The 27,784-nt window shown below is 46.7% G+C and overlaps 1 protein-coding gene across 1 annotated transcript in view; it reads left to right on the top strand.

Annotated features, from left to right (window-relative positions):
* Positions 1-27,348, top strand: part of LOC144937214 (5'-3' exonuclease PLD3-like) — a 35,078-nt gene extending 7,730 nt beyond the window's left edge. The window contains exons 3-11 of the mRNA XM_078864569.1: positions 5,227-5,378; positions 11,113-11,296; positions 14,329-14,455; positions 16,810-16,937; positions 18,378-18,575; positions 19,356-19,495; positions 20,006-20,171; positions 22,038-22,137; positions 23,842-27,348. Coding sequence (XP_078720695.1) covers positions 5,227-5,378; positions 11,113-11,296; positions 14,329-14,455; positions 16,810-16,937; positions 18,378-18,575; positions 19,356-19,495; positions 20,006-20,171; positions 22,038-22,137; positions 23,842-24,038 — 1,392 coding nt within the window. The 3' untranslated portion in view covers positions 24,039-27,348. The remainder of the gene's footprint in view (positions 1-5,226; positions 5,379-11,112; positions 11,297-14,328; positions 14,456-16,809; positions 16,938-18,377; positions 18,576-19,355; positions 19,496-20,005; positions 20,172-22,037; positions 22,138-23,841) is intronic.
* Positions 27,349-27,784: the final 436 nt, after the last annotated feature.

Genomic DNA, 27,784 nt, shown 5'->3' with positions numbered 1-27,784 from the left:
CATATGGAAAATGCGTAGGAGGTGGGCGGGGGGGGTTCCAAATCAACATTTACAAACACAGAGACAATTTTAACCGAGAAGATGGATTCTGGCTTAGCAATCACTGGAAGGACGTAATAAACCATTTTGATACACATTAGGGTGGGTAGAATAATACATAGTGTTATATTAAAAATGTATAAGGTATAGGGTGGTTTATAGCAATACAGTATGTAATTTAATGTTGGTTTTGCCTATGGAAGTATATAGTACGGTATAGACGCGTGTGATGTAAGAGAATAAAGTTTAGATGGAAGCATATTATATAATTTTTTACAACGTAGAATTTTTCATGTATTACTTACTGTTAGTAACTCAGCTTATTGTAGAGTATAGTAAGTTTACTGATGATGCTATGTAGTTTATACTTTAGTTTGTCATGCAGTTTATACTGTAGTTTTTTACGTGGTTGTTTAGTAACTACAGCTACATACTATTAACATTCCTTTCCTTTGTTAATGCTCCCCCCCTTCCCCCCCCCCCTTTGATGCTGCTAATCCTGCATAATGCACGGGCATAGTATTGATTTGGAACCCCCCCCGCCCACCTCCTACGCATTTTCCATATGCTGAATTCCTCTTGATATGCAAATTATTTTGTTTAGGCGCTCTTCTTCCCACCTCCCCCCCTCTAACCCAGCTTAAATATACGCTCCAAGCTTGGGGTGTTTCATTCTTCGCCTGAGGATGGCTGCTTGCGTTGTGGCCGAAACGTCGTAAGAATTGTTTTATTATGTTTTATTTTTATTATTTTATTACTTCCCTTCTACGTGACTTTACCGAAAGAACCAAGAAGACAGCAACATTTGTTCCGTAAAAAATTCTGGGTCGGTTTTAACTTGGGTCATGTCAGCCGAGTTACGTTCACTTTACAATTACTCTCTAATGATGGGGATGTTGTCCGAAACTAAAAATCTGAAACCAAGCTATTTTTTTAATGTTGCCAGGTGTAAAATGTGCCCCACATGTGCACAAACACTCATGTACACAAATACGCATACTCTTGTATGTGCATTTTCTCTGGGAACTCGTTTCATTTACAATAACATCACTCGTGATATTGGCCTGAAATCCTAATCAGGATCCCAAAAATGATTCTTTGGACTTTGTTGAGGCTGTCTTGGGGTAAAAAGTTTCTTAATATGAACATCTAAAATAATTGATACTCTGTATATAATTTAATTTAAACTCTCAAATGTTGCGTAGCGTGGTTAAAAAAAAATGTACAGCGTGTACTGGCAACGTCTTTTAAGGCTTGCTATAAAAATTTCTACACCGCAGACTGATATACAGTACACACTATTACGCAACCATGGCATGACTGTGTAATTTGTTGACTTGCGTTTCAAATCGTTGTTTTGCCAACGAGGCTGCTTCAAGTCTGTGCAATTTGTCACGAATGGGGATTTTTTTTTCGTCCCCCCCCCCCCGTCGTGTACACGTATATTACGAGCGTGTGCTACATGTGACCATTGAGCTCACAAGAAGCCCGCTGTCCCTGTTCATGCAAGAGACGTTGCAAGTCTCATAATCTCATTGCTCCCGTGACTGGCAATAGTTGTGCGTGCGGTGCTGCGGTTAGCGCCACGCCGCGCTACGAACCCGGCGACCCAGGTTCGATTCCCGCTCACGGCCAACACTGGTGACGATTATCTAAACCGGTCCTGGGCCTCCCTTAGGTCAACTCGGCCTCAAATAAGTACCTGGTTCGGTGTGCAAACATCGCCACTAGGAAGACAAAGGCGGCCGGGTGTGGTGCTGGCACGTGATGTTGGCGAGCACTGTGAAAGATGCTCAAGTCTGTTGAGGCTATAAGAGGGATCTTTGTTTTTGGTGCTGGCCACCCACCCCCTCGTGTGTCTTGCCGGCCTTCATAGGTGCGCCAACAGCACTCGCCCCAATCATCTGTGAAGGCTATAAGGATGATCTTTGTCTTGTACAAAGCAGAACTCTGTTCTATGTTTTCATACGTGAATAAAAATAGATTTTAGTCAACCAGCTGATTGGCTTTCCAGACCAATATAATCAAGTAGCATTTGTTCAAGTATGTAAATTGTGGACCGGTTTTGGCCTTGTGGGTCTCATCAGGAGTTAAAGATGCTGCTGGATTATTATATGTTATTTGCAATACCACTCAAAAAGAAACTATGGTACCCCATTCAACGCAAATGGACTGCCGTCGTAAATTACGAGCAAAATCGTAGATCGCCGTAAACTAGTTCAGTGTCTTCTGTGGAGAACAAATGGAGTTTTGCTTCTATTGCTTTTACCCATATTGCTCCACAGCAACACATCGTGAATGTGTGTGTTTTACCGCATCACTGACCGGTGCAGAATCAGCACAAATAAAATTAGAGCATATCGCTGGCGCAGCACAGTTATTTTCACAAGGTTTGTTTTTTTTGCGAAAAATGAAAGCTCGCCGTTTTTATTTCAACTGCGTGTATATTTCTAGATTTGAAGCTTTCGTGACTGCAAGGATTCATACTCTTAGGTTTTTTCGGTAAAGTTACGTAGGTGAAAATAATAATAATAATAATAATAAAATAAATAATAATGAATGACAATAACTAAATTAAATCACGACGTTTCGGAAGCAACACAAGCCTCCGTCATCCGGTGTAACTGCTCCAGGAGTTACACCTGATGACGGAGGCTTGTGTTGCTAGTTATTTTCATTTATTAGAATATTTTTTTTTATTTTTCCCCTTCGTGACTTTACCAAAAAAACCTAAGAGTGTGTGTGTATGTTTGTTTGCGTTTGTGCGTGCATGCGTGAGTTGCAAGTGAAACGGTTGGAGACTAAGTTTGGTCGTGCATTTTACCCATTCCCGATTCCGAGACGTCTTCAAGTTGCAGGGTGGGGTCCCGTTCACCGCTGAATCTCGGAACGCTTAGGCAGTTTGCATTAATTTTATTTAGAGAGGCGTATTGCCGCTGTCCTCAATGACATTGTACTGTACTCGCCACAGACAATTGTAGTAACACGACCGCACTCTATGATCGCTGCCACCAAACTGAGCCACACGTCCTCCTCCCGCATGGCCATTTACTTCCAATTCCGTTCTGAATCGATTCGATTCCGGTCCGATGACGTTAAACGTACGTAATTGGAACGGGAACGGTTTACGGGCTGCACAGCATACGAGGGATTTGGTGCGGCCAGAGCCGCTACCCCGTAAACAGGTTGTTGGGGCTAGTGCCATAAGCGAGCACCTATTAAGGCATGCACGGTGCACGATGGGGTGGTGTGGCAAGCATCCGTGCCAGGCTCGCCTTTTGCCAAAATGAGTGGTGAAGTTCCACACCTCCGACGATCACGGTTGGCTACGTACGGTGCGAGCGAACCAAGTTCAATATGCATACACCAGGGTACTGATGTAACTCGCCACTGATATCAGCCAAGGGCAAGAATAGAATTCAGGTCACTGGGGTTGGTAGCGCAATGTTATGAGCGCAGCGCACGGCACCCATAAACACAAAAGACATGAACATCACAACAGGGTATGCTCCTAAACATCGATATTCCCCCCTGGCTGGAATGGATTGCTGTGGGAAGCACAGTTGGCGAGCAGCTGTTGTGGCACACGGCAGAAAAAAAATACACACAAGGACGGAATATGAGTAGCCGGTTGGCTCCAGGTCAAAGGACTGAGCTGGCACCGCTGAAATTGTGGGTTGGAAGCCAGAAAGCTTCCTCTGATTAAATAGCCCGCGTCACCAATGAACGTACAAAAAAATAATGGAATTAATTTGGTTTGTCACGTGGACCTTATGGCGGGACCCCGGGGTCCCATAAGCCCCCGGCTCTCGCATAAACTGCGTTGCGACGTCATGTTATGTCTGTTGAAGGCGAACGATACGGCAATGTATTCCTCTCGACGAGCTCTACACGATGCGCTAATCAAAGTTTCAAAGTTGTGTTTCTTCTGCGTATTCGTCCTCGTTGCGCTTGGACGACATGACAACAGAATGATCCGCGCCAGGTGGGTCGTGGAGTTTATGTGCGCGGTGGGATGGAGTCGCCAAAAATAAATAAATTAATTACGGTTATGACTTGCCATAAGGTGTAACCCCAGCTCTTGAGAATTAAACACATCTGATTTACTGTCATGGAACAAACAATGACGTTTCGCTTCACGAGCTTGGAGCTTCTATTCCATTCCTGCAGAAGTTTCGCCCCCGGTACGCGAAGCGGAATGTCTCTTGTCGTGCTTAGCAACACCCAGTACATCCCCAGAACACATCGGAGCGATGAATTAGACTTAAGTCACAGATTCTAGGCCCGGCTAATTAATAGGTGTTTGCTAACAGCACTTACCCCACAGTCTGCATAAAGGTTACATGAAGGAGCTTTTGTACTCTTAGGTTTTTGCGGTAAAGTCACGTAGGTAAAAAATAAAATTAAAATTAATAAAAGTAAAATAAAAAATCACGACGTTTCGGAGGCAACACATGCATCCGTCTTCAGGTGGAACCGTCACAGCACGATTGCTGTATCAAGTAAAGAGAAATCCCAAGAGACCCGACCTTTGTATATATACTGGTTAAGGGGGGGAGGAGCCAGGGTAGGCCCCTGGATCGGAGTTTTTTATTATTATGGTAAGGTTGGTGCAGCTGAGGCTGCTGTGGCTGAGGCTGCTGCTAGGACTGAGCCTTTTTCTTCTTGGTTCTTTCGGTAAAGTCACGTAGAATGGAAATAATAAAATAATAAAAATAAAACATAATAAAATAATACTCACGACGTTTCGGCCACAACGCAAGCAGCCGTCCTCAGGTGAAGAACAGGTCTGTCGAGAAGACAGAGTCTGAATGATACACTCCAGGCTTGGAGCGACTATTTAAGCTGGGATGGAGGGGGGAAGGGCGCCTTGACAAAATAATTTGCATATCAATAGGAATTTAGCATATTTATGGGAAATGCAGATATGCGATTAGTACTACTTGTGAAATGCGTAGGAGGTTTGGCAGGGGGTTTAAAGTCATTATGCCCGTGCATTATGCAGGATTAGCAGCATCAAAGGGAGGGGATAGGGGTAACATTAATAAAGGGAAGGAATGTTAATAGTATGTAGCTGCAGTAATTATGTAGACTGGTTGAGCTGGGAGCTTTTGTCTTTGTGCTCGTATGTACGTTTGCTGCCCCCTGTCCGCCCTGTCCCCCCCTGACCCCACCACGTGTTCTTAGCGACTGGCGGTGTTCGTGGCACTGCTGGGCGGCGGGGTCCTCATGCTCTTCGTGGCCGTGTCCCTCCATCTGCCGCTCGTGTGGGATGTGGTGCGCACGGCCAGCCACCTCGACTCGGCCACCAATCCGGGAGTTTGCGACGAACCCTGCAGGTGGAGCTCCAGACGTTTTTTTTCCCCCACGCACGAATACCACTTGTTTAAAAAATATTGGCCAAACATACTGATGTAGGGTCCTCCTGGAAAAAAATGTCTTGAGACTCGATGAGGCTTTCCCGGTGAATGGCATTACTAATTTTGCTATTATGAATCTGTTTCTCATGCATAGTCAAACAACATAGGCCCTTAAGTACTTAAATGCCATAACAAGTTCATTACAATGACTCGTGCAGGTACACAATCCGAATCTTTATTTATCCTGGAGAAATCTGATGAGCTATGAAGCTCTTTTGCACAGATATCCAGGAGGGGTGGGTCATAATTGGTGGAACCATGATGCTCCATCTCCAGCCTTCTACCGTATAACAAGAGGTGGGCAAATTTGTTACGGGGCTTGTAATGCTTGTATCGGAGAACTCGGCTGACAACCGCTGAGAACGCGAGCTTGAAACTGTACAGCCACCCCTGATTTAAACCAAGATTGCAAATGTAGCCTCAAATAAAACGAGGATTCTACTGACAAATACTGTTGAGACTCATTGGGGATTTTATTGATAAATAAATAATTGCAGCACTTTTATCGCTCTGCTGTTGGATGACGGGCTCCTCTATGCCTCTTGGTTCAATGGGGGGGGGGGGGCTGTTTGATCATACTTCGTCAATGCTGGTAAGTGCAGGTTGGTGACGCAGGTCTGCCTGGGGCTGGTTCACATATCACCCCCCACTGGTGGTGTGAGCTGCAGCCAGGAATTGACCTCGGGTCGTAGAGTTCAATAAACCACCGCACCGCCGTGCCACCCCATGATCAAAGTGAAATTGGAATTACGTCTCATTTGTGATTGTCAGCCCAGTTGCCCAATGTTTTTTTTTATCTTAACTTTGCATGTGACATCTCCGACAGCAAGTGTGTAATCAGATGTTTTTGGCCAATTTGTCGTGCGTCGAACCACTCGTAACAGAGCATGAAGGAGGGCTGTCCTTGCTTGAGTGAGAGGGGGCCTATCGGACCGGCTATCGAAGTAGTTCTTTGGTGTCATCCACTTATGAATCGTACTGGCAAGTCTGCTGATAGTGAGAAATCGGGAACAAGATTTCCTCATGTGACGATATTACTGATAAACATGATGGACCTCGTGATAAATAGGGATGTAATGGATGATTTGCCAAATGTCCTAATACTTGTCACGTTATCATCAACAAACAAGTCTCCCCTTAAAATGGTGCTTAGAATATAATTTACATTTTTTACACCCAGAGTTTCCTTAAACTCCAAACGGTGTATATAACAACACACAAGGCACCGTCTACATATCTGCTCCACGTTTGGCTGTCGAGGGACTTCTGAGCAGTTTCGTGAGGCATCTGGGCAATCGGAGAGCGTTGTTGCGGTGGGTTCGTGCATTGCGCTCTGGACCCAGTGAGCCGAGTTCAAGCCCCAACCACGCGAGTGACCAATGACATCTCAACCGGTCCTGTTCCCCCTTCCTTCGGCAAACACACGCCGACCGGCGTGGCGAAGTATGGTCAAACGATCGTTGCTTTTTGATTATGACTGGCGATGTACAATAAGGAAGTGAACCCATTGCTTATCGGGGGTATTGTCAGCCCTCGAGGACCACATTCTTTCAGTTCTTTACATTTTCTTTTTATTTCTCTTCAAACTTTTTAACCCTGTTGTTCAGAACAAGCTCCAACTGGTGCAAAATGATGCAAGCGAAGAGCTCATTTTCACGCGTCGATCACAACACATTCACTCTGGTTCTCGGACACTGCGCTGGATTCTTGTGAAATTCCGTATTGATTTTACAATTTTCTTATTACTTATGAAGGCCCTTACAGCACCTTAAGTTTATGAATGCTGAACTTTTTGTAGTTCCTTCAAGTATTGCCAAATCGGGTGAGGCTGAGGGCCTTTTTTAGTTGTTACATTGCCCACCTCTGGAACTCTGACAAAATGCCGATGCATTTTTTTATTTGAAATGAAATTGAGAAACATACGAGTTTGTTAATGTTTGAGCTGGATGATATTGGGCAGTGCACCCGATATCATTAGTTGTCAGAAACTAAGCAGGCTTTGAGCCTGGATAGTACATGGATGGGTGACCCACCATCTGCAAGAGACCGGTGTAATAAGTATTATAGGCAACAGAGAGCAGTGCAGCATTGTCCAGCAATTCCTCGTTTAACGCGGTAGATGCGTACCTGAAAAGTGCCTCGTTTAGCGAGGAATTCTTGTATAAACATGACAGGGCGCAAACAATAAATGCCAACTTGAATCGCATTTTCACTATTAAATCAGCCTGCAGTCATCCCTTTGCGGAACAGAGAAACCGAGTTGAGGGTAAGCCGCCGTGCATCTTTCCCCGCGTGTACCCAGAATTCCCACCGCCCGGCCACGCAGCTCACGAAGGTGGTTCGTCATCGACTGCTCAGAAACCGCGTTTAAACAGCGCGCGTTCCGCGTCACGCGTAAAGCGTTCCCCAATAGAAGAACCTCATTAAAGCAAAAACGTTGTATATGAAGATGCGTTAATCGAGGACTCGCCAAACATTATTCTGCACTCCCACCTTCACCGGGCCACGCTGATCAGCATGGTGAAACACGGTCAGATATAATAATGATAATTGTTTTTTGACCCTTTTATCTGGTAACAAAACTGACACCTTTTTTACAAGGAGTCATGTTTGCATAGACCACAAAAAAGGTGTCAAAAAAAGGTGTCAGTTTTTTTGCCAGATAAAGGGGTAAAAAAACAATTATATAGTTTTTTTCTTCTGGCAAATGAGGTTCCAATGGTGTAAATGCTTACCCCGAGCTCTCATACTCTGATGGTGCATTGTCTTTGAGTTGTGCGCCTTTTGGCGTCATCTGGTCCAACACCATGTGAGACTAGGCTCTAAGGAAAGCTGTCTCGGGTGTGGACCAATCAATTTCAAGGACAGTGCATACATTATCAGAGTTATGTTTTTTGTTTGCATTACGACCACAGCTATTGTGGTCTATGCAAACATGACTCCTTGTAAAAAAAAGGTGTCAGTTTTGTTGCCAGATAAAAAGGGTAAAAAAATAATTATCATATTTTTTTTTCTTCTGGCAAATGAGCTTCCAATGGTACGGTCAGATATAATTCACAGCCCGCAAGGTATGGGGGGGGAGGCCCTCATCCAGCAGTGGATTGACAAAAGGGCTGTACATGCGCATAGTGTTGTCACTTACGACGCCGGCTCGGGTTGTAAGGCGCAGGTGAGCAACCGATCATTGCTTGTTTGGACACGGGAGACCTTGCGAGTGAAATGAATCGCTGGTGCTTGGCACATCGTCAACACGTGAATGTACAATGCAAGCAGGAACCCACACCTCGTGTACATGCTCATGTTACTACGGTGGGCTCACTGCAAAAGGGAGTGTTGTTTACTTGTAGGTTGTGTCCAGGAATGCTGCTGCAACCTGTTTTCATTGTCCCCTGCTAGGGGAATCATGTGATAGGTGCTTTAGGCTGAGAGATAAGTCGACTGCCATGTTTTGGAGCGATTCCAAAACGGTGAACACGTTTTACCTGGAAGTGTAACGTGATCCCCGTATCAATACCATGCACGCAATGATCCACACTTCGTGCGATTCTATGAGTTGTCAGTTTTAAGCTGGGGCACCGCGTTGCCAAGATGTTCACTACGTCGCCTGGTATACAGGAAGTCGTGGGTTCGATCCCCGACCCCTGTTGTGTATCTGGAGTTTGCGTGTTCTCCCCGTGGTCGCGTGGATTTTTCTCCGGGTCCTCTGATTTTTCCCTCCCACATTTACAAAATGTGCGTTTTGTAGAGTATTTGTCTGCAATATATTTCCACGTGATGAGCCACTTCGTTGAGCTACCATTTGTGGACAGGTCGCTTCTGAAAAAGAGCTATAGAATTTCGATTTAAAGCTTTCATGACTGCAGGGATTCATCTGCTTGGTTCTTTCGGTAAAGTCACGTAGAAGGGAAATAATAAAAATAAAACATAATAAAATACAATTCTCATGACGTTTCGGCCACAACGCAAGCAGCCGTCCTCAGGTGAAGAACAGGTCTGTCGGAAAGACAGCGTCTGAAATCCTTTCTTTCCGACAGCCCTGTTCTTCACCTGAGGACGGCTGCTTGCGTTGTGGCCGAAACGTCGTGAGAATTGTATTGTATTATGTTTTATTTTTATTACTTTATTATTTCCCTTCTACGTGACTTTACCGAAAGAACCAAGAAGAAGAGCTATAGAGCTCGGTGGGCCTTACCTGGTAAAATAAAAAAAATAGTTTAGTTCAGTTAAGCCTGGGCCTGCATGTCCTGCAGCAGGAGGAGAGTCGCCTCTCTTGCTGTGTGCACAAAGGCAAGCCAGGCGTGGCCGTTACCTCTCCCGATCACATATTGGACACGTTGTGCTAAGCAGCACTTGCCCCGACTGGTGAAACAACCTGACCACAAAAAGCCCCCTTGTCTCTCTCTCTCTCTCTTTTTAATGCTGAGCTGTAGTGTTAAACAAGCTTGACATGCCCTGAGGAAACGAGGCTTGTGAGAGGCAGTACGTTAAATCAGCAATGTGTTTTTCCCCGATGGGAGCTGTAGAGTGCTGTCTTGTGTAATGCTAAAGGCTTCCTTGAGAATCGCGCTATTGCACAGGTGGTTTTCTGATTATGTTGCCCAGTAAATTGATGCGTTTACAGAATCAAATACATTTTGCTTGGGCAGACAGTTTGCTGGCAAATAAATGTCTGTATTTACAGACCGTTTTGCCTGTGCTGTATGGATTTTTCTCTGCAGAACAATACTGTCATATGATTATGAATCAATAGTCAACCAAATGATATTCACTCAGGAAGGTCTTTCTTGAGTCTCCAGAACATATTTTTGAGGTCTCACATTCGGACAATTGGCCACTTCCCGTTAAACAGTGTTTGTGGTAGGAAAGTTACCCGTATGATTGCATAACAATCTCACAGCATATGACGAAATCTGCTTGTGACACCCTGCCGAGTGATTCCTCCATACGATGTATCCTACATCTGCAGCTTAGAGACGTAATTTTGACTGTTAAACAAGCTAAGTGGGCTTGGGCAGGACATGTCATTAGAAATTGGGTCCAAAGGCATCGCTTAATTGATTAATTGAAAAAAAACACCGCAACACCATTTCAAACTGGCAGACTTTTGCACATTTGCAGTCCGGCGCTACGTACACCTTTTTCTCCCGCAAGGACAGCTGCCACTGGGGGTTCCGTTGGCTAGATTACAGCAAAGCATTGGAATGGTTGAGATGTAAGGTGCTTGGAGTTGTCAAGGCGGTTTAAGTGAGTCGGCACTCAATTATCACGGTTGGCTACGTACGGTGCGAAAGAAGTTCCACATGCAAACATGACTGCCAGATAAATGCCGAAGCCTTATCCTTAGAGGGGGCGTTGGCCAGTGGTCGAGAATAATGACGGATTGGCAGGCAAAGGAAGGGACGCGCCCGAATACGCTTCCACCACAGATGTGCAGTAATGAAAGCAGCTCGAATGCAGGTGCTGGGTAGATTATTACAACGCAAGGCTGTGAGGTGACGTGACGATGACTTGGGGGGGGGGGGGAGGCCTTCATCTGGTATTGGATTGATTGAGTGATGATGACGATGCTGCCATCCTCCCCAATACTCGAGGCGTGAGTTGACGCGTGTTCCGTGCATGTGTGCTCGGTTTTTCTCGCCCGACCCGGCCGCAGCCTGGTGTTGGTGGAGAGCATCCCAGAGGGTTTGACCTTCCCCGATGGTTCGCCCGTGCACCCGTCCATCTTCCAGAGGTGGAGCGACCTCCTCCACACTTCCTCGCAGACCGTGCAGGTCGCATCCTTCTACTGGACACTGCGCGACTCCGACTTGCAAATCAACGAAAGCTCCGCAGCACAGGTAAGCAGCGGACTGCCGCACAATTCATTCCTTTAGAACTGCTTTTTTTGTGTTTAGTTTGTTGTCCTTTGATAAGCACGGTTGGCTACGTACCGTGCGAAAGATGTTCTGCATACATACATACATACGCATCCACACCGTTGCACAAAAACAAACGCAAGACTCCCTTGCTCAGGGCGCCACGGTGGCGAGATGTTAACTACCTTGCCTGGTATACAGGAGCGTGTGGGTTCGACCAGGACGCGTGGATTTTTCTCCTTGTCCTCCGGTTTTTCCCTCCACATTTATAAACATGTGTTTTGAGTATTTCGCTACTGTAAATTTCCACGTGGTAAGCCACTTCGTTGAGCTGCCATTTGTGGCCTGGTCACTTCTGAAAAAGGAGCTATATCGCTGTGGGCCTTACCTGGTAAAATAACCAAAAAAATGTTAGTTTATGTATGAGACAACAGTAATATTAGCTGGGCAGTGGTGGTGCCCGCAATGTCATCTAGCAAATATGGAGGCAGCGAGGGTTGGTGGAACGCACAAATGTTGTGATAAAACTCACTTGTGTGGGCGTCGAGGTTTCGTACCCTGGCTCGCTTTTATTAATTTAAATTTAATTTTTTACCTACGTGACTTGACCGAAAAAAACCTAAGAGTATGAATCCTTGCAGTCACGAAAGCTTCAAATCTAGAATCGCCAGAAGAAGGCGGCACAGCAAAACAATGTGCGGTCCACCTGTTCCTTCGGTATGTTAGAGTGTGATAAACAAAATAGCTATGTAGCTCACTTGGCCTTACCGTGTAAACTCAAAATAGTTACAATTATCCACTCCCTGATCCAACCAGCCACTTTTCGACTTCTAGACATTAGAGGCGGCGGGTGCCACCATTGAGCATTTATCAAGGCCGCAACCACACAATGGAATGTTGCGGTCAGTAATATTCCCCCAGCAGCTGTTTGTCTCCCCAGTGCTCATGGTTCATCAACTGTATGGTTGGTTACCAGTTAAATCGACCAATTTGAGGCCCAAGACAGGTTAATATAAAATGTGTCACTCATGAGCATGGCTATGAATTTAACCGAGGTCACCGCGCCGCGCTGCGCAATGTCTCCCAAAGCACGGCCAACAACAACAACCGCCGTTCACCGCCAAGTGGCGGTGACGTCACCACGGCGCTTGTACCAGGCTAGGTGCACCTCGAGGCCATGTGAAGTGTCGAATGGTCGCTGGCAGGACGTCATGCGACAGAGCCAGCCACGCACACGTACGCCCACGTAGACACATATTGCTGCTGATGAACATGTTTTACACCTGTTTACAAGCCACGGATAGAGAAGGGGGGGAGGTGTATGTTTTATCTTGGAGCATTGACAGACGTATGGTCGGACACATCTCAGTAAATTCCGATAGAAGGTTCATGAAAGTATATGATGTACTTGAATTTGTGGGAAGGACCTTCCAATCTTGTCACAAGCGAATGACAACACAAAGCAAAGCGTTGTTTCAACTTGCCCCATTCTTGGCCGTCGCTCCTCTTTTTTATGCACCAGCTCAGCGTTTCACCGATGTTGACTGAGCCCAAGATTGCTGTGTCGGCATTTAATCAGCTGGCTACAAAGACGCTTTGTGAAAACGATGTCTGACAACAGATTACGCTAATACTTCCCCCCACTCGTGGTTAACCTCAATTTCACGACGAAAAAGGAAACCAATGCATTGATGAGGGTTCTTTTTATTCTACTAAATTGTTCCTTTTTTGTTGCCTTTGCCGGGTAAAGCCCGCTGAGCTACACAGCTCTTTTTCAGAAGTGACCTGGCCACAAATGATAGCTCAACGTGGAAATTTATGGCAGCCATATACTCTAAAAGCATGTTTATAAATGTGGAGGGAAAAAACGAGAGGACCCGGAGAAAAATCCATGTGACCACGGGGAGAACAATGCAAACTACAAATATACAGCAGGCGTCTGGGTCAGGATCGAACCCACGACCTCCTGTATACCAGGCGAGGGGGTTAACATCTCCTAGCCACCGTGGCTCCCCTATTCATCTCTACCTGTCTAGAACTCTCTTGGATTGCTCCGCAGTGTTACGATGGCAACTGAATTACTTTCACGTAGAGTTGATTTCTATAATTCACGGCACTGCACTGTGATCCTAACAACCTTTCAACCCAGTAAGCTGGAGTTGTCTTAACAGCACATGAAGGTGCAGCCCTGCAATTGCCTGCTCATGGCATTGCTGGTGGAAGCTCTCTAGAGCCACTCGAGGGGGTATATGGCCTACTCTTCCACGTTAGCCAGATATCGACTGTGTTGAAACCATTTAGACGGCTGGGCGGACAGAGGCATGGGGGGGGGGAAGGAAATACAAAAACTTGCACCAATATTTCAACTGTGTGTATGTTGAAGTTATTTTGTGCCGTACGTAGCCAACCGTGCTAATCTGAGATGTGGGGGAAGGACAACAAACTAAACACAAAAATCAGTTCTAAAGAAATTACTTTTAAATCGAGATTTAAAAAAAAAAATGTTATTGCAACTCAACGCGAGCCCGGGGACAATACACTGATCGCAAAACGGGGGAGGCGAACAGAAACCCCGCGAACAGCAACCCGATTTCAGAGTTTTTAATCTAGATTATTTAACAGTGATTAGCTCCAGTGGCTTCCCAATATCGAAAGGAAGAGCGTTCCAGACGGCCGCAGAAGTGCATCAATAAACGCGCGATGTGGTGGGATAACGAAGTAAAACTTCCGACCTCTTTGGTGCCAGTCCAGTGTGTTCACCGTCACACCACGGCAGCATCCATCGCGACATTTAAACACGCAGTAAATGTAAACTCTGACCCTCATGTTGAAACATGTGTGATTTACCCCACCCCGCCTTGATGGCGCCGGATTGTCGTAGCTGTGGGGCACAGCTCCCCGCTGGCGCGGATGTCCACGTGCTGAGCGCACACCTCCGATTAGTACGGTTGGCTACGTACGGTGCAAAATTAATTCTACATACATACGTGCGTACGTGTGTGTGTGCGGTGCAGGGCAAGGCGGTGATGGATGCGTTCCTGGCTCTGCCGGCGCGGGGAGTGTCGCTCCAGCTGGCAACCGACGGCTCGTCCAACGCGCGCAAGCAGTCGCAGCCTGACCTCGCCGACCTCACCAGCAAGGGTGAGCTTCAGAGCTGGTTCTCCAGTTATCTAACCCTTCCCCGTTCCGATGACATACGTGTATGTCGTCAGTTTTTGCTCTGATTCCGTGTACGTTATCGGGATGGAACTGTAAAAAAACCTAAAATAACTTTATCGGTACCGAGGCTCCCACAAGGCCATGCGGGAGGGCGTGTGGCACAGTTTGGTGTCAGCTGTCATAGAGTGCGGTCGTGCCGCTACAGTTCTCTGCGGTATGCGCACTTTATTTTTTAATTGCGGGACTACGCCTCTCTAAATAAAATTAACGCTCACCGCTTGCATGTTCAGAGATTTAGCGGTGATCGGGACCCACCCACCCTGAAACTTGCAGACGTCTTGGAACGGAAAAGGGGTTAAGCAAACGATCACTCGATCAATTATATTATTGGTGCAATTCCCTGACTTATATATAACATAACATGAAAAATCGGCCCTCTGCCAGCAAAACTATCCATCTGTGAAACGTAGTGCCTTCTTGAAAGCCTCGTGCTAGAACAACGGAATAAATATCAAATGTGCTAAATTCTTATTTTATGAATAGGTGTGGCTTGATTACGTCATTGGCATAATCAGCCGCGTCACGCTGAGTTTTGATTGTCGGGGTGGCCACCATTAATAAATGGGTCCCAAGAATTGACCGGGGAAAGAGTATTTAATTACACCTCATATGAATATTAACTGGTGCTAAATTATTGTGCAAACAAGTGCAGTCACCCAGTCATGGTGATAAATTAATCCTATTTTCCCACTCGCAAGCATGCACATAAACTGGAGTAAAGTCAGCTGATGAATGTGGAAAACAAGATCTGCCAGTAGCTAAACCCACGCCACGAACGAGATGGTAAAACGAGACAAAACAGAATCCATTCTTAAATCCATCGTGACACGGAACGCTGACAATTTTTCAAACCACCGGGAGGATTTTATCTGCTGTACTGCCATCTACTGCCAACGTGGTGGCTCTGCGTGTGGGCATTTAACACGATGTATTGCGCGCACAGTGCCCTCACGCCCGTCCGCGTTGGCAGTGGTGCACATCTAATACACTCGTGAACGACAGACACTGCCTTGAGAGAAAAGATATATATACGGCGACGTTTTGGGCTATGGCCCTTCATAACACTATCTCCAAAGTGCTGGATTACACACCAGCGTACTCTCGCATGAGTTAACTTGGTTCATTGACCAATGGCATTTTTTTTTTTATAAATTGTGATCTGCCAAGGCCCATTTATCTTTGATAAGATTGCATGTGTTGCGTTGATGATACAAATGAATTTCATAATCAACGATTTTTGGGTTTAGATCGCGTTATTTATAAATGTGTCGTAACCCTCCACCACCCGACACGGCCAATCAGTAAAAAAGTGTCACGTTGACAAAGGACAAATAGTTCACTGCTTTAGCCCACCGGTGTGTTGAAGCGTGAAACCACAACATTTACAATTTGAGTACGACGTTTCGCTGGTAATTGCATCCAGCATCATCGGGCAATTCGCCAGAATGGTGAGGCTCTGCTGTGTCTCCCGTTCTTATATAGAGCAGCAGCAGAGTGACGTCATCATTAACTCATTAACTCATCAGGTGCAAAGATTCAAGGGGGGAGTGATTGTAATTATATACTAGATTAGTAATCAGGCTGTTGTTACGATGCGAGTTGTAGATTAGTAATCATTTGGAATGTGTTTTATTGTGATTATGCTACATTAGTAATCAGTTAGTGTTTGTTTCCCTTATAAGGAATTGTAATGTATCGTATTTAATAATACGCTTCCAGGCCGCACTAAGCCTGTAGCTGTCTGAGCGATTAAAGTTATTTCTGTTTCTCTCAATTTCAATCGATTCTCTAATTAGTCTTTGCCAGTAGTAACTAGTTTTACACAACACTTCCACGTTGTCAAAATCAATTGAGTGTCCCTGTTGGCATGCATGTTGAACAATATTGGTCGCGAAAGCCTACGTGTTAAACTGACAAATGAATTTCTCCGCTGCGTGCCGATGGGGCTTGTGCCGTGTGTGCCGAGTGGTAGTGTCACGAACTCGGCGATCCGAGTTTGATTCCCGCTCACGGCCAACATTAGTGACGGTAATCTGAACCCGGTCCTGGGCCTCCCCTAGGTCGCCTCGGCCTCAAATGAGTACCTGGTGCAGTGTGTAAACATCGCCACTAGGGAGACAAAGGCGGCCGGGCGTGGTGCTGGCCACCCAACCCCCTCGTGTGCCGTGTCAACCTTCATAGGTGCTCGTTAACAGCACTTGCCCCGACGAGTCTGTTCAGGCTACACGGGGGATCTTTGTTTGTCCTCGTTTGTGCCGGGGCTCCCACGTGGGCAGGTGCCAACCTGAGCTACGTGGATTTCTCCACGCTGACGGGCGGTGTGCTGCACACCAAGCTGTGGGTGGTGGACGACACGCACACGTACGTGGGCAGCGCCAACATGGACTGGAGGTCGCTCACACAGGTGCGGGCGCCAGCGTGCTGCAGCGCTTTTTCCTCCTCTTGTTGTTCCTCGCGTAGCGGCAGCCGCTTGATATGAGCGGTCGTCGTCATCATTGTTGGGCGCCACGGTGGCGAGATGTTAACTACCTCGCCTGGTGTACAGGAGGTCACGGGTTCGATCCCCACCCTTTTGACGCCTGTTGTATATTTGGAGTTCTAATGTTCTCCCCGTGCTCGCTTGGATTTTTCTCCGGGTCCTCGGGGTTTTTACCTCCACATTTAGAATCGACGTGCCTCGACAGTATTTGGCTGCTATAAATTTCCACGCGATAAGCCACTTCGTTGAGCTGTCCATTAGTGGCCAGGTCGCTTCTGAAAAAGAGCGACAGAGCTCAGTGGGCCTTACCTGGTAAACTAAAAAAATGTTTACACTTTTAGTCAAATGGTTTATCATCGCCTTCGGATACTTGGTGCACAAATGGAAAATGAAAAGCTCTGGCAGCGCACAGAACAGACCGTGGAGCATAGAATGTTACTCGGTGCCCGATTCGCAAATACGGAGGAGGCATCGTCACCGCGGTTGCGCTTTGCTACTCCTGACGTCATTATCTGGCTCAACCACCTCAATTAAAAATCACACTTGTTGCTCTCCGTCGGCATCAGTCGTCGTCATATGAAGAAGAGGAACAAGATCATCCGTGCCGTCGGCCGTAATCTATCTCCTGTCTCCAATGTCTCGTGGTCCTGTGTGATGCAGCAATCGGTCTCGCTCCTGCATATAATCTAATCTCAAGTGAGCCAATCTCGTATTCATCGTGTTTGTGTTAATTCCCACGTAACGGTTCATGTTGCATTAGTCGATTTTATAATAGGGGCTTGGATAGTCGGATCCATGAGCAGTGACTCCCATGTCGATGTGGGTAAAAGGAGTTTTAAACCTAAATTGGAATCTCTTTTATTAATAACTGTTTTTTGTCTTTAGCTTGTTGTCCTTCCCCCGCACCTCCGATTAGCACGGTTGGCTACGTACAGTACAAAAGAAGTTCAACACAAAAGACAAAGATCCCCGTAGCGGCTTAACAGACTGTAGGGGCAAGTGCTGTTAGCGAGCACCTATGAAGGCCGGAGCAGCACACGAGGGGGTGGGTGGCCAGCAACCGCACATGTCCGCCTTTTGTCTCCCTAGTGGTGATGTTTACATACTACACCAGGTAGTGATTTGAGGCTGAATCGACCTAGGGGAGACCCAGGATCGGTTCAGATAATCATCACTGGTATTGGCCGCGAACCGGAATTGAACTGGGGTCGCCGCTTTCGTAGCACAGCGCGTTAACCGCTCCCCACAAGTTCAACGCACGTACGTACGTACATCGGTCAAAATCTCGTCTACAAACTGCCGGGCCCGCGAGCCCGCCACCCCCCCACCCCTCCCCCACGTGCCTTTTGTGCGCGGTGCCGGCAGGTCAAGGAGCTGGGCGCCGTCGTGTACAACTGCAGCTGCCTGGCGCGCGACGTGCAGAAGATCTTTCTGCAGTACCGCGCCCTGGCCGGTCAGAAAACCATCCCCGCCGTGTGGCCTTCGCAGTTCAGCACATCCTTCAACCGGCACACGCCGCTGCACGTCCGCCTCGACGGCACGCCCGCCGAGGTCTACGTCTCGGTGAGCTCCCGGCGGCGCTCGTGCCGCGGCCGTGGTGACGCAATCGCCGAATTTCGGTGGCATTTAGAATCGACGTGCGTTCGGCCGCTTTGAATTGCCACGTCACGATGAGCCACTTAGTTGAGGTGACATTTGTGATGGCCAGGCCGCTTCTGATAAAGAGCTAAATAGCTCGGTGGGCCTTCCCTTGTATAATAAAAGAGTTTGTCACCCAGGTGCAGGGGCAACGCAAGAGAGATGCTAAATATTTATACTGGAGGAGGAATCCGATGAGCTATGAAGCTCTTTTTTACAGATGTCCAGTAGGGGCGGGTCAGAACATTACTGTCTTCTGCCAGACATGCACATGCCTCTGTTGTGTGCAGTAATGTTTTTACTGGTAGGAACCTCCTGGTTACACCAGCCCACAGGGGATTATTGTGTCCGTTGTGCAGGGAGGGCCTGGGTGGGGAGGGAGGGGCTGGGTGGGGAGGGGCTGGGTGGGGAGGGGCTGGGGAGGAGCTGGGTGGGGGGTGGGAGGGGTGGGGCTGGGTGGGGAGGGGCTGGTCACCCCGTGGTGCCCTTATAAAACTCAACGTTTAACCTACTCACGCCGGCTTGTGCCCGCCCTCACAGTCGGGCATATTTGCAGAATACACCACGCCGCCGTTAACCCTGGCCATTGACCGAGCAACCCAACGTGTTCCTACCAGCTCCCTCCGCAGGAATGTGTTTTAATGGGTAAACCATTGACCCCGACGGTGCGTGCGTGCGCTTGTGTGCGTGCGTGTGTGTACACAGAGCTCCCCAATGTCACTGTGTGCTACGGGCCGCACCGATGACTTGGTGGCCATTGTGAACCAGATAAACCACGCCAGCAAGTTTGTGTACGTCGCCGTCATGGACTACTTCCCCACGTCGCGCTATGAGAAACACCGCAGGTACGCGTGCCACCCAATAAGCCTGCAACCAAAACCGCCCAGAATGCACCCAATCTCATCAGATCTCAGAAGCTAAGCGGGCTAAGAGCCTGCATAGCACTTGTATTGGCAACCTCCATGCAGAGTTACACGGTGGTGAGATGTTAACTACCTCGCCTGGTATATAGGAGGTCGTGGGTTCGATCCCGACCCTGACACCTGCATATTTGGAGTTTGCGTGTTCTCCCCGTGGTCACGTGGATATTTCTCCGGGTCCTTCGGTTTTTTCCCTCCAGATTTAGAATCGACATCACGCGCTTAGATTTATTTGGCTGCTATAAATGTCCACGTGAATAAGCCACTTCGTTGAGCTACGATTTGTGGCCAGGTCGCTTCTGAATAAAAGCGCTACGTAGCTCAGTGGGCCTTACCTGGTAAAATACAAAAGAGTTTAGTTTGTAGCGCAACGTGCAGCGCTTTATCTGCTACGCAGCGTTCTAACCGCTACGTTTCCGTCGTCGCCCCGGCAAGGTTCTGGCCGAAGATTGACGACGCGCTGCGCAAGGCGGCGTTTGAGCACAGCGTACAGGTGCGCGTGATGGCGAGCTGCTGGAATCACACGGACCTCGCCATGTTCTCCTTCCTGCAGTCGCTGAGCGCGTTCAGCGGCGCCCTGAAACACGGCAAGATCGAGACGGTGAGGGGCTTGGCGCCGCGGGGAGCGACGGCAAACGGACGCTCGCTCGCACGCACGCGCGGTGGCTGCTCCTGCTGCTGTTAACAAAGCACATGAGCCACAGCCGCTAGAGGCATTGTGAATGCCACATTCACTCTTTTTGAGCTTTCTTTTACAATATACTTTTGTCGTTGTCCATCAACCTTATGCCGATCGCGTCAAGAGATGAATTATCCGTTTGCGTCTCTCGGCAAGCACACGGGGTGTTTGAGAACGGCACACAGAAGCAGATATCATTGAGCCACCGCCGAAATTGTTTGTTCGAGTAATGTTTGTCGCATGATTGTACAACCGTTATTTAAATTCTCACAGATGGAATGTAGCCAAGGACCACAATTATGGGTTAGTTGTTTGTTTTTATTGGTAACTCGCTGCACTTGAGAATCCGGAATAGTCAGAGGCGGTTGCCTGGGTCGGACCCAGATTTCAGCTGTGCCATCTTGGTGTGACTATCATTGATTTACGAGGCGGGAAAGTAATTCATTGCCCAGTAGACGCACACCAAGCCTATTATGTCCTGGACTGTCCATCATAAGCTCGAAGCTGTGGCGATGCATACGCACGTATAGGCTTACAGTAAAATCCGGTAGATGAGGCATGTAACGAACCCACCTCTCTGCAGTGATTTGATGGAATTGGTATGTAATAGGGTTGGACTAACAAATTGATTCATTGTTTCATCTTTTATAGTATCGTTGGTATTGAAATCTATTTTCCTCTCTTGTAGTCCTGTTTTTTCCTTTGCGTATAATTTGAATAATTATCAACAGGGCTGTATATGTCCACGTTATTGTTGCTTTGGAAAGGTTTAGGATATCTTCACTCCCTTGCATGGTATTGCAGGAGGTCGTGGGTTTAATCCCGACCCTGAAGCCTGTATATTTGGAGTTTGCATGTTCTCCCTGTGGTCTCATGGATTTTTCTCTGAGTTCTCTAGTTTTTCCCCTCCACATTTATAAACACGCGTTTAGAATATTTGCCTCCGGTAAATTTTCACACAATAACCCACTTTGTTGAGCTATTATTTGTGGCCAGGTCACTTCTGAAAAAGGAGCAATATCGCTGTGGGCCTTATCTGTTAAAAATAAAAAGTAAAATAGTTTGTATGAGACAACACTAATATTAGCTGGGCAGTGGTAGTGCCCGCAATGTCGTGCAGCAAATATGGAGGCAGCGAGGGTTGGTGGAACGCACAAATGTTGGGAAAAACCCACTTCTTGGTTCTTTCGGTAAAGTCACGTAGACCTGTTCTTCACCTGAGGACGGCTGTTTGCGTTGTGGCCGAAACGTCGTGAGAATTATTTTATTATGTTTTATTTTTATTATTTTATTACTTCCCTTCTACGTGACTTTACCAAAAGAACCAAGAAGATGAATCCCTGCAGTCACGAAAGCTTTAAATCGAAATAAAAACCCACTTCTGTGGGCGTCGAGGTTTCGTACCTTGGCTCGCCAGAAGAAGGCGTTACAGCAATAAAATGTGCAGTCAACCTGTTCCTTCGATATGTTAGAGTGTTTCCCCCTCACAGAAGTAGAAGTGGGTTTTCTCCCAGGTGCACTAGTTTTCTGCCGCATGTTAACACTCATTAATTGGTCGAAAACACATTGATATCGAGAGGACTGCAGAGCTTGGAAAAAACATTAGTGGCGGCTCATCACCTTTCCACTTATCTGTGGTTCTTCCTCGTGCCTCCCGAGTCATTCTCTACGGGAGGGAGCGAAACGATGCGCGCGTTACAAGTTGAAGTTATTCTTTTTATTCGTGTGGCCAAAAATGTAGGATCATTGCCATTTGGTTTTGTGCGTGTGTGCGTTTGTATGGGGCAGAAATTTTTCGTCGTGCCTTCGACGGAGGCTCAGAAGAAGATCCCATACGCCCGTGTGAATCACAACAAGTACATGGTGACGGACAAGATCGCCTACATCGGTATGGACAGCGCCACCACCTGTCTCACGTGTGGAATTCTTACTCTCGTCATGCATCATTTAAATCGGGTGGTGGCGGTGCAGCAAAGTCCACTGTTGTACTGTACTTCAGTGCTGCCACGCTCCTATGCTTTCCACCATCACTAGCATGGTCATGCACGGTCAAATAACTCCCACTGCTTCTCCACATGGCTGCGCAGTCGATTGACAAAAGGGCTGTACATGTGCACGACGTTGACATGTCAGTTATAGATGTGGTGCTCGGTAGACTGTTACCAGGGTGTTGTGCATCTCATGAGGGTCAGGTGACTTTGGTAGACGATTGCTTCCGTGTACCACCTTACCCTGTTGTGGGTGCCAATGGCCTCTGTGAGGCTCTTGTCAGGAAATGCCCTACGCCAGGTGCTTACACTGCAATCGGAATTCCTTCGGCTGTAATTTCTTGAAGCCCAGGTGCAGGCGCTGCACTAAGCTGTAGGATCTAGCAGGGATGAAGGAACTGACGAGGTGGTGGCATCAATAGCCTTGTCTCTTGATGCTGTATTGGTCTCATCCAGGGGCGGTAACCTACGGTTCCTGAAGGACTGCTTCACGACGTTATTGATTAAGGACCACTGTCTTGTATCCACATGCATTGTGGCTCTTGAAATAGGTTTTTCTTTACCAAATTCGAACAAAAATAACTCGTTACTTTGGTTGCTGACCCCTTGGTCTTATCCTATCGACGCAGCAGCGCCGCTGTGATGTGGCACGAAGGAGACATCACAGAGCTACACCCCGCTGGTCCTGACGCGGTTTTATCTGGCTTGACCGCCTGAATGTGAAATTGTTGTAGTTGTTGTTCTGCATCGACATCAGCCGTACGAAAGACACTAGAGGGCAGTGTAGCGGTACCCATTGTACTGCGGTTGTATTATCACACCTCCCACGCCCATGCTCCCCCATCTTCAAGCCAGCGTGGTGACGTATGGCCAAATTACCCCCACGAATCCACATGGTGTGGGGGAGGCCGTCACACATGCATACACGCGTGTACCAGCACACATTTGTGGGGAGTGATAGTGGAGTGGTTAGCACGCTGCGCGATGAACCCAATCGCCCGAGTTCGATTCCTGGTCATGGCCAACACCAATGACGATTATGTAAACCAGTCCTGGGCCTCCCCTAGGTCGACTCGGCCTCAAATGAGTACCTGGTGCGGTGTGTAAACATCGCCACTGGGGAGACAAAGGCGGTCATGCGTGGTGCTGGACACCCACCCCCTCGTGTGCCGTGTCAGCCTTCATAGGTGCTACTCGCTAATATTACTTTCCCTGAGAGTCTGTGAAGGCTATACGGGGGATATTTTTATGTAAACGAGTGTTGCGGGAGCAGTGACGCATTGCTCTAAGAACCTGGGGACGAGTTGGATTCCTGCTCAACCGAGTGTCGAATATTTAAACCAGTCCTGGGCCTCACCTAGGTCGCCTTGGCCTTAATTGAGTACCTGGTGCAGTGTATAAGCACTAGCTAGCACTGGGGGAGACAGTCCACCGGACGTGGTGTGTACCAACTATCCCCCTCGTGCAACGCTGGCCTCCGCAGCTAACAGCACTTGCCCCAGCAGTCTGTTCAGTGCTATACGTGGGATCCTTGTACATGCGTGTGGATGTTGAATGTAAGGGGGGTAATCCTAAATTGCCTTTGGTGCGCGCCATCGCCGCAGGAACCTCCAACTGGTCGGAGGACTACTTCAGCGACACGGCGGGCGTTGGGCTGCTCGTGAACCAAACGGCAAGCGTGGGACGCGGCGTCACCGTGCAGGAGCAGCTGCGGGACGTGTTCCTGCGCGACTGGAATTCCCCGTACGCCATCAGCCCAACTTCGCTCGCCGATCTCCAGGCCAAGTGCGGAGTCTGGTGACCGACGCTTCTCCGCCCGCGCCACCGCACACCACTCCCCCCCCCCTTTATTTCCCCTCCGCCAACTGGAGACTTGCCGAGCGTGGTCCAGCGTGGTCAATGGCAGGCGAGGGTGTCGATGTGTGGCTTTATTGGTGCGACGCTAAACTCCGTGATGGGGGGTGGGGAGGCCTTCATCCAATAGTGGATTTATCATGGCTGATGATAATGGCCTGGTATGGCGACATTTTTAAGCCAGCTGTGTTGGAGGTGAATGGTTATGAGTGCACAAGTTAACTTCCTCTTTGTTACCCTGGAAATAAGTTGGCATGAATACAGAAAAGTAACTTCGGTGTGGGTTATTGAGTCTGTATATAACTTAGCGTCCAACCCTGTTTAAATCGCTCTGGTATCATTAACATGAAAGACTGTGCTGCTTTTATCTCGTATCGCATGCGAAACATAAGTGATGTAATTAAAACGTCCTACACATTTCACATCCTAAAAAACCCAAACTTTTCTTGATTTTTTTAACTAAGAGGTACTAGATTTATTTTATGAATGATTGAATGTGGAGTTGTGTAGTATCCCTTACAACTCAATTGCACAAATCCATATACTGTATGTAAAATCTCAATCGATGTCGTCGTTAATTGTTAAGGGAATTGTCATTTTGAGTATTTGCACTCGTGAAGCTTTAACATTGAAGGGAAATGAAGTAAAGATGTCTGCGCACACACACACTTGGGTTTCCATTTCAGTTGTCAAATTGTTTCTTTGTGTATGGCTTTTATACAGGGTGATCCATTTACTGGTAGGAACGAAATGAACCAGCCTACAATAGATTATATCGTCCGTCCGTCCGATGTCCGATTAGGTGTAGCAACATCGCCCCCTACTGCAAACACTTGGCAGGACCCTACAAAAACCTTTAGACTCAGTGACGCTTTCCTGGCTAAACAAGTGTAACATTCCCTTGTAATTCCCTGAGATAGTTTTTTAATTCCCTGAGATAGTTTTTAATTAAAACATTTAAATTAAAAATTAACTCACAGCGGCCTAAAGCCTACAGCTAGGCCTAAAGCCTAGAACTAGGCCTCAAACTCTCCCTTCGTATCGTACCCCCGCGTGTGTGAAATGGAGTTAATGTTTAACAATGTTACATTCCCTGATGTTTTTAAATAGAAACATTTACATTTAAAGCTTTTACATTAATAATTAAAACATATAAATTACTAATTAACTCACAACAGCCTAAAGCCTACAGCTAGGCCTAAAGCCTAGAACTAGGCCTCAAACTCTCCCTTCGTATTGTCCGATTAGGTGTAGCCACATCGCCCCCTACTGCAAACACTTGGCAGGACCCTACAAAAACCTTTACACTCAGTGAGGCTTTCCTGGCTAAACAAGTGTAATAATACATTGTGTTTATATTCTTTGGTTATTCGTTCCTACCAGCCCACCCCACAGGGACCTGTTATAGTTGGCCCACTGATGGCCAATACTCATTCATTTTTCAGAAGGTGATTGGATGTTGTGAAAGCAATGAAGATGTTCTGGTGTAGAAGGGAAATAATAAAGTAATATAAATATTAAACAATAAAAATGCTCACGATGTTTTGACTGCAGCACAAGCAATCATCATCAGGTGTGAAATCCACAGCAAGAAAATTTGAAAAAAAGTGGCGGTTTGTCCTAACGTCATCACCACAGACAGCGATTTGACAGTTGGCCAGATCGACGAGTTCATGATGATTGCTTGTGCTGCAGTCAAAACATCGTGAGAATTTTTTTTGTTTTATATTTGTATTTATTATTTCCCTTCTACGTGACTTTACCGAAAGAACCAAGAATATGAATCCCTGCAGTCACGAAAGCTTGAAATAAAAACATGTTCTGCTGTATTGAGATTGGTTTGAGAGACTGAGGATTACAATAGATTGTTGCGATGTGAAGTTTTCTCCATCTCCCTCATTACTTTTGGTGTATCTACATATGGATCACCATATTTCGATTTCAATACACAGGGTTCTACTTCTTGATGGATATCCAGCAGACATTGGCTTTGTTGACATTTACTGTAGATGCAAAACACAAGTGTTGGATCGGATGTTGTGGACCGAGTTTCATATCAGAGCGTAATAGCATGCACACCACACCTCAATGGCACAATCAGAACAGAAAGCAATTGCATGATGGTGTCACAGTTGTGGTCATGTCTAAGGGTTATGACAAGGTGGGCATGTGGGCAGAGGCATAAACCCAAATTAACATTGCCCTCTGCATGGTTCTACATATTTTACATTGGTGTTTTTGTAATATAATTCAAAACGAAAAAGCGCACATTACCGTGGTATTTTTAAGTGAAAGGCTGCTGTAGATTTGTGCGTGCAATTTCGTTGCGAACTGGTCAATTGCAATTCGTGTTGGTCATTTACAAAGGTGTGTTCATTGCTTAGATGACTGCTTTTTTGGCTATCTAATCGCACGGTACTAAGGAACAAAATAAGCATGCTGTTCTTGGTCTAAACTGCTGGTTTAGCTTGATCCTCATTGATTAGGATATTCATAACCATTAGCAGTTGCGGAGAGACTTGTTTGAATCGAGCAAAGCCGTCATTGAATGACAAGAGAATAGCGCAGCCTTGACTCGTAACGCAGCAGTCACGAAGTACGGGTGTTTATGAAGCATGAGATCGTCGACTAATCTATTAAGCTCACGACACAAGCATCCAATTGTGTGCGTGCAAAAAAACATTTTCTTTTGTGCGTGGTAGTTCATGTGACCTGCGCAACCACTCGAGGCCACTAAATTGCACCGCGCTTTGAACCAGGTAAGGCCCACTGAGTTATACAGCTTTTTTTTTATAAGCGACCTGGCCATGAATGAGAGCTCGACAACAAAGTGGCTTGCGTGGAAATGTATCGCAGCTAAATATTCTAACCGCATGTTTCTAAATGTGGGGAGAAAAAACCCGAGGGCCTGGAGATAAATCCACACGACCATGGGGGAGAACATGCAAATTCCAAATCTACAACAGGCGTCAGGGTTGAGAAAAGGAAATGATTAATACAATTTTGACTTGATCGAATCACAAGCAGGACAAATCGCTAACAGGCGAGCCAGATCAAGATTTCCAATCATCAGCTTTCAAATGCATAGTGCTGAATAGTTGCCACATTTCTTTTTAACTGTACAAGACAGTACCAATGCTTGCAGGAGGAATTTTGTTTTTACTCGCATTTTTGAATAGTTTTATGTCAGACTTCAAGTCATACGTTCATGCATGTTGTAAATAATGTTTCGATATGAAATAAACCGTTCAAGTTGCTGTTGTCGAGGCTTGTGTATTGATGTATTGGAAATGCTGTGCCCGTCTGAGGCAAAACTTTTACACATTTACCGTTCAATTTGTTCATACGTGTTACATTGCCACAAATTTCCAGTGAAGTATGAGCTTATCGTTTACAGCACGGAGGTGCTTGACAAAGGATGCATGGACGTTGGCTAGTGGCAAAAAGGTAATTTTCTCTGTTGAAAACGTTAATGTCACCCCTAAATGTGATGCTAACAGAATAAACCACCAAACAGTAATTGCTGTGTAGTGCAAGGATGACAGAAAAGTGGGAACACTTTAGTAATAAAACAAGTTTCTTTTCCGACAACTTTGATCTCGATTGAGAATTTAATTTTGATCTCTCACAGGGCAGCACAAACCTTCGTGTTGGAGAATGGTCCATGGAAACGGATAGAATAAGAGCTACCTG

The sequence above is a fragment of the Lampetra fluviatilis genome, chromosome 18 (genome assembly GCF_964198595.1).
Source record: "Lampetra fluviatilis chromosome 18, kcLamFluv1.1, whole genome shotgun sequence".
NCBI lineage: Eukaryota > Metazoa > Chordata > Hyperoartia > Petromyzontiformes > Petromyzontidae > Lampetra > Lampetra fluviatilis.
Note: the sequence above shows the minus strand (reverse complement) of the source record. Positions and strands in the feature narration are given on the sequence as shown.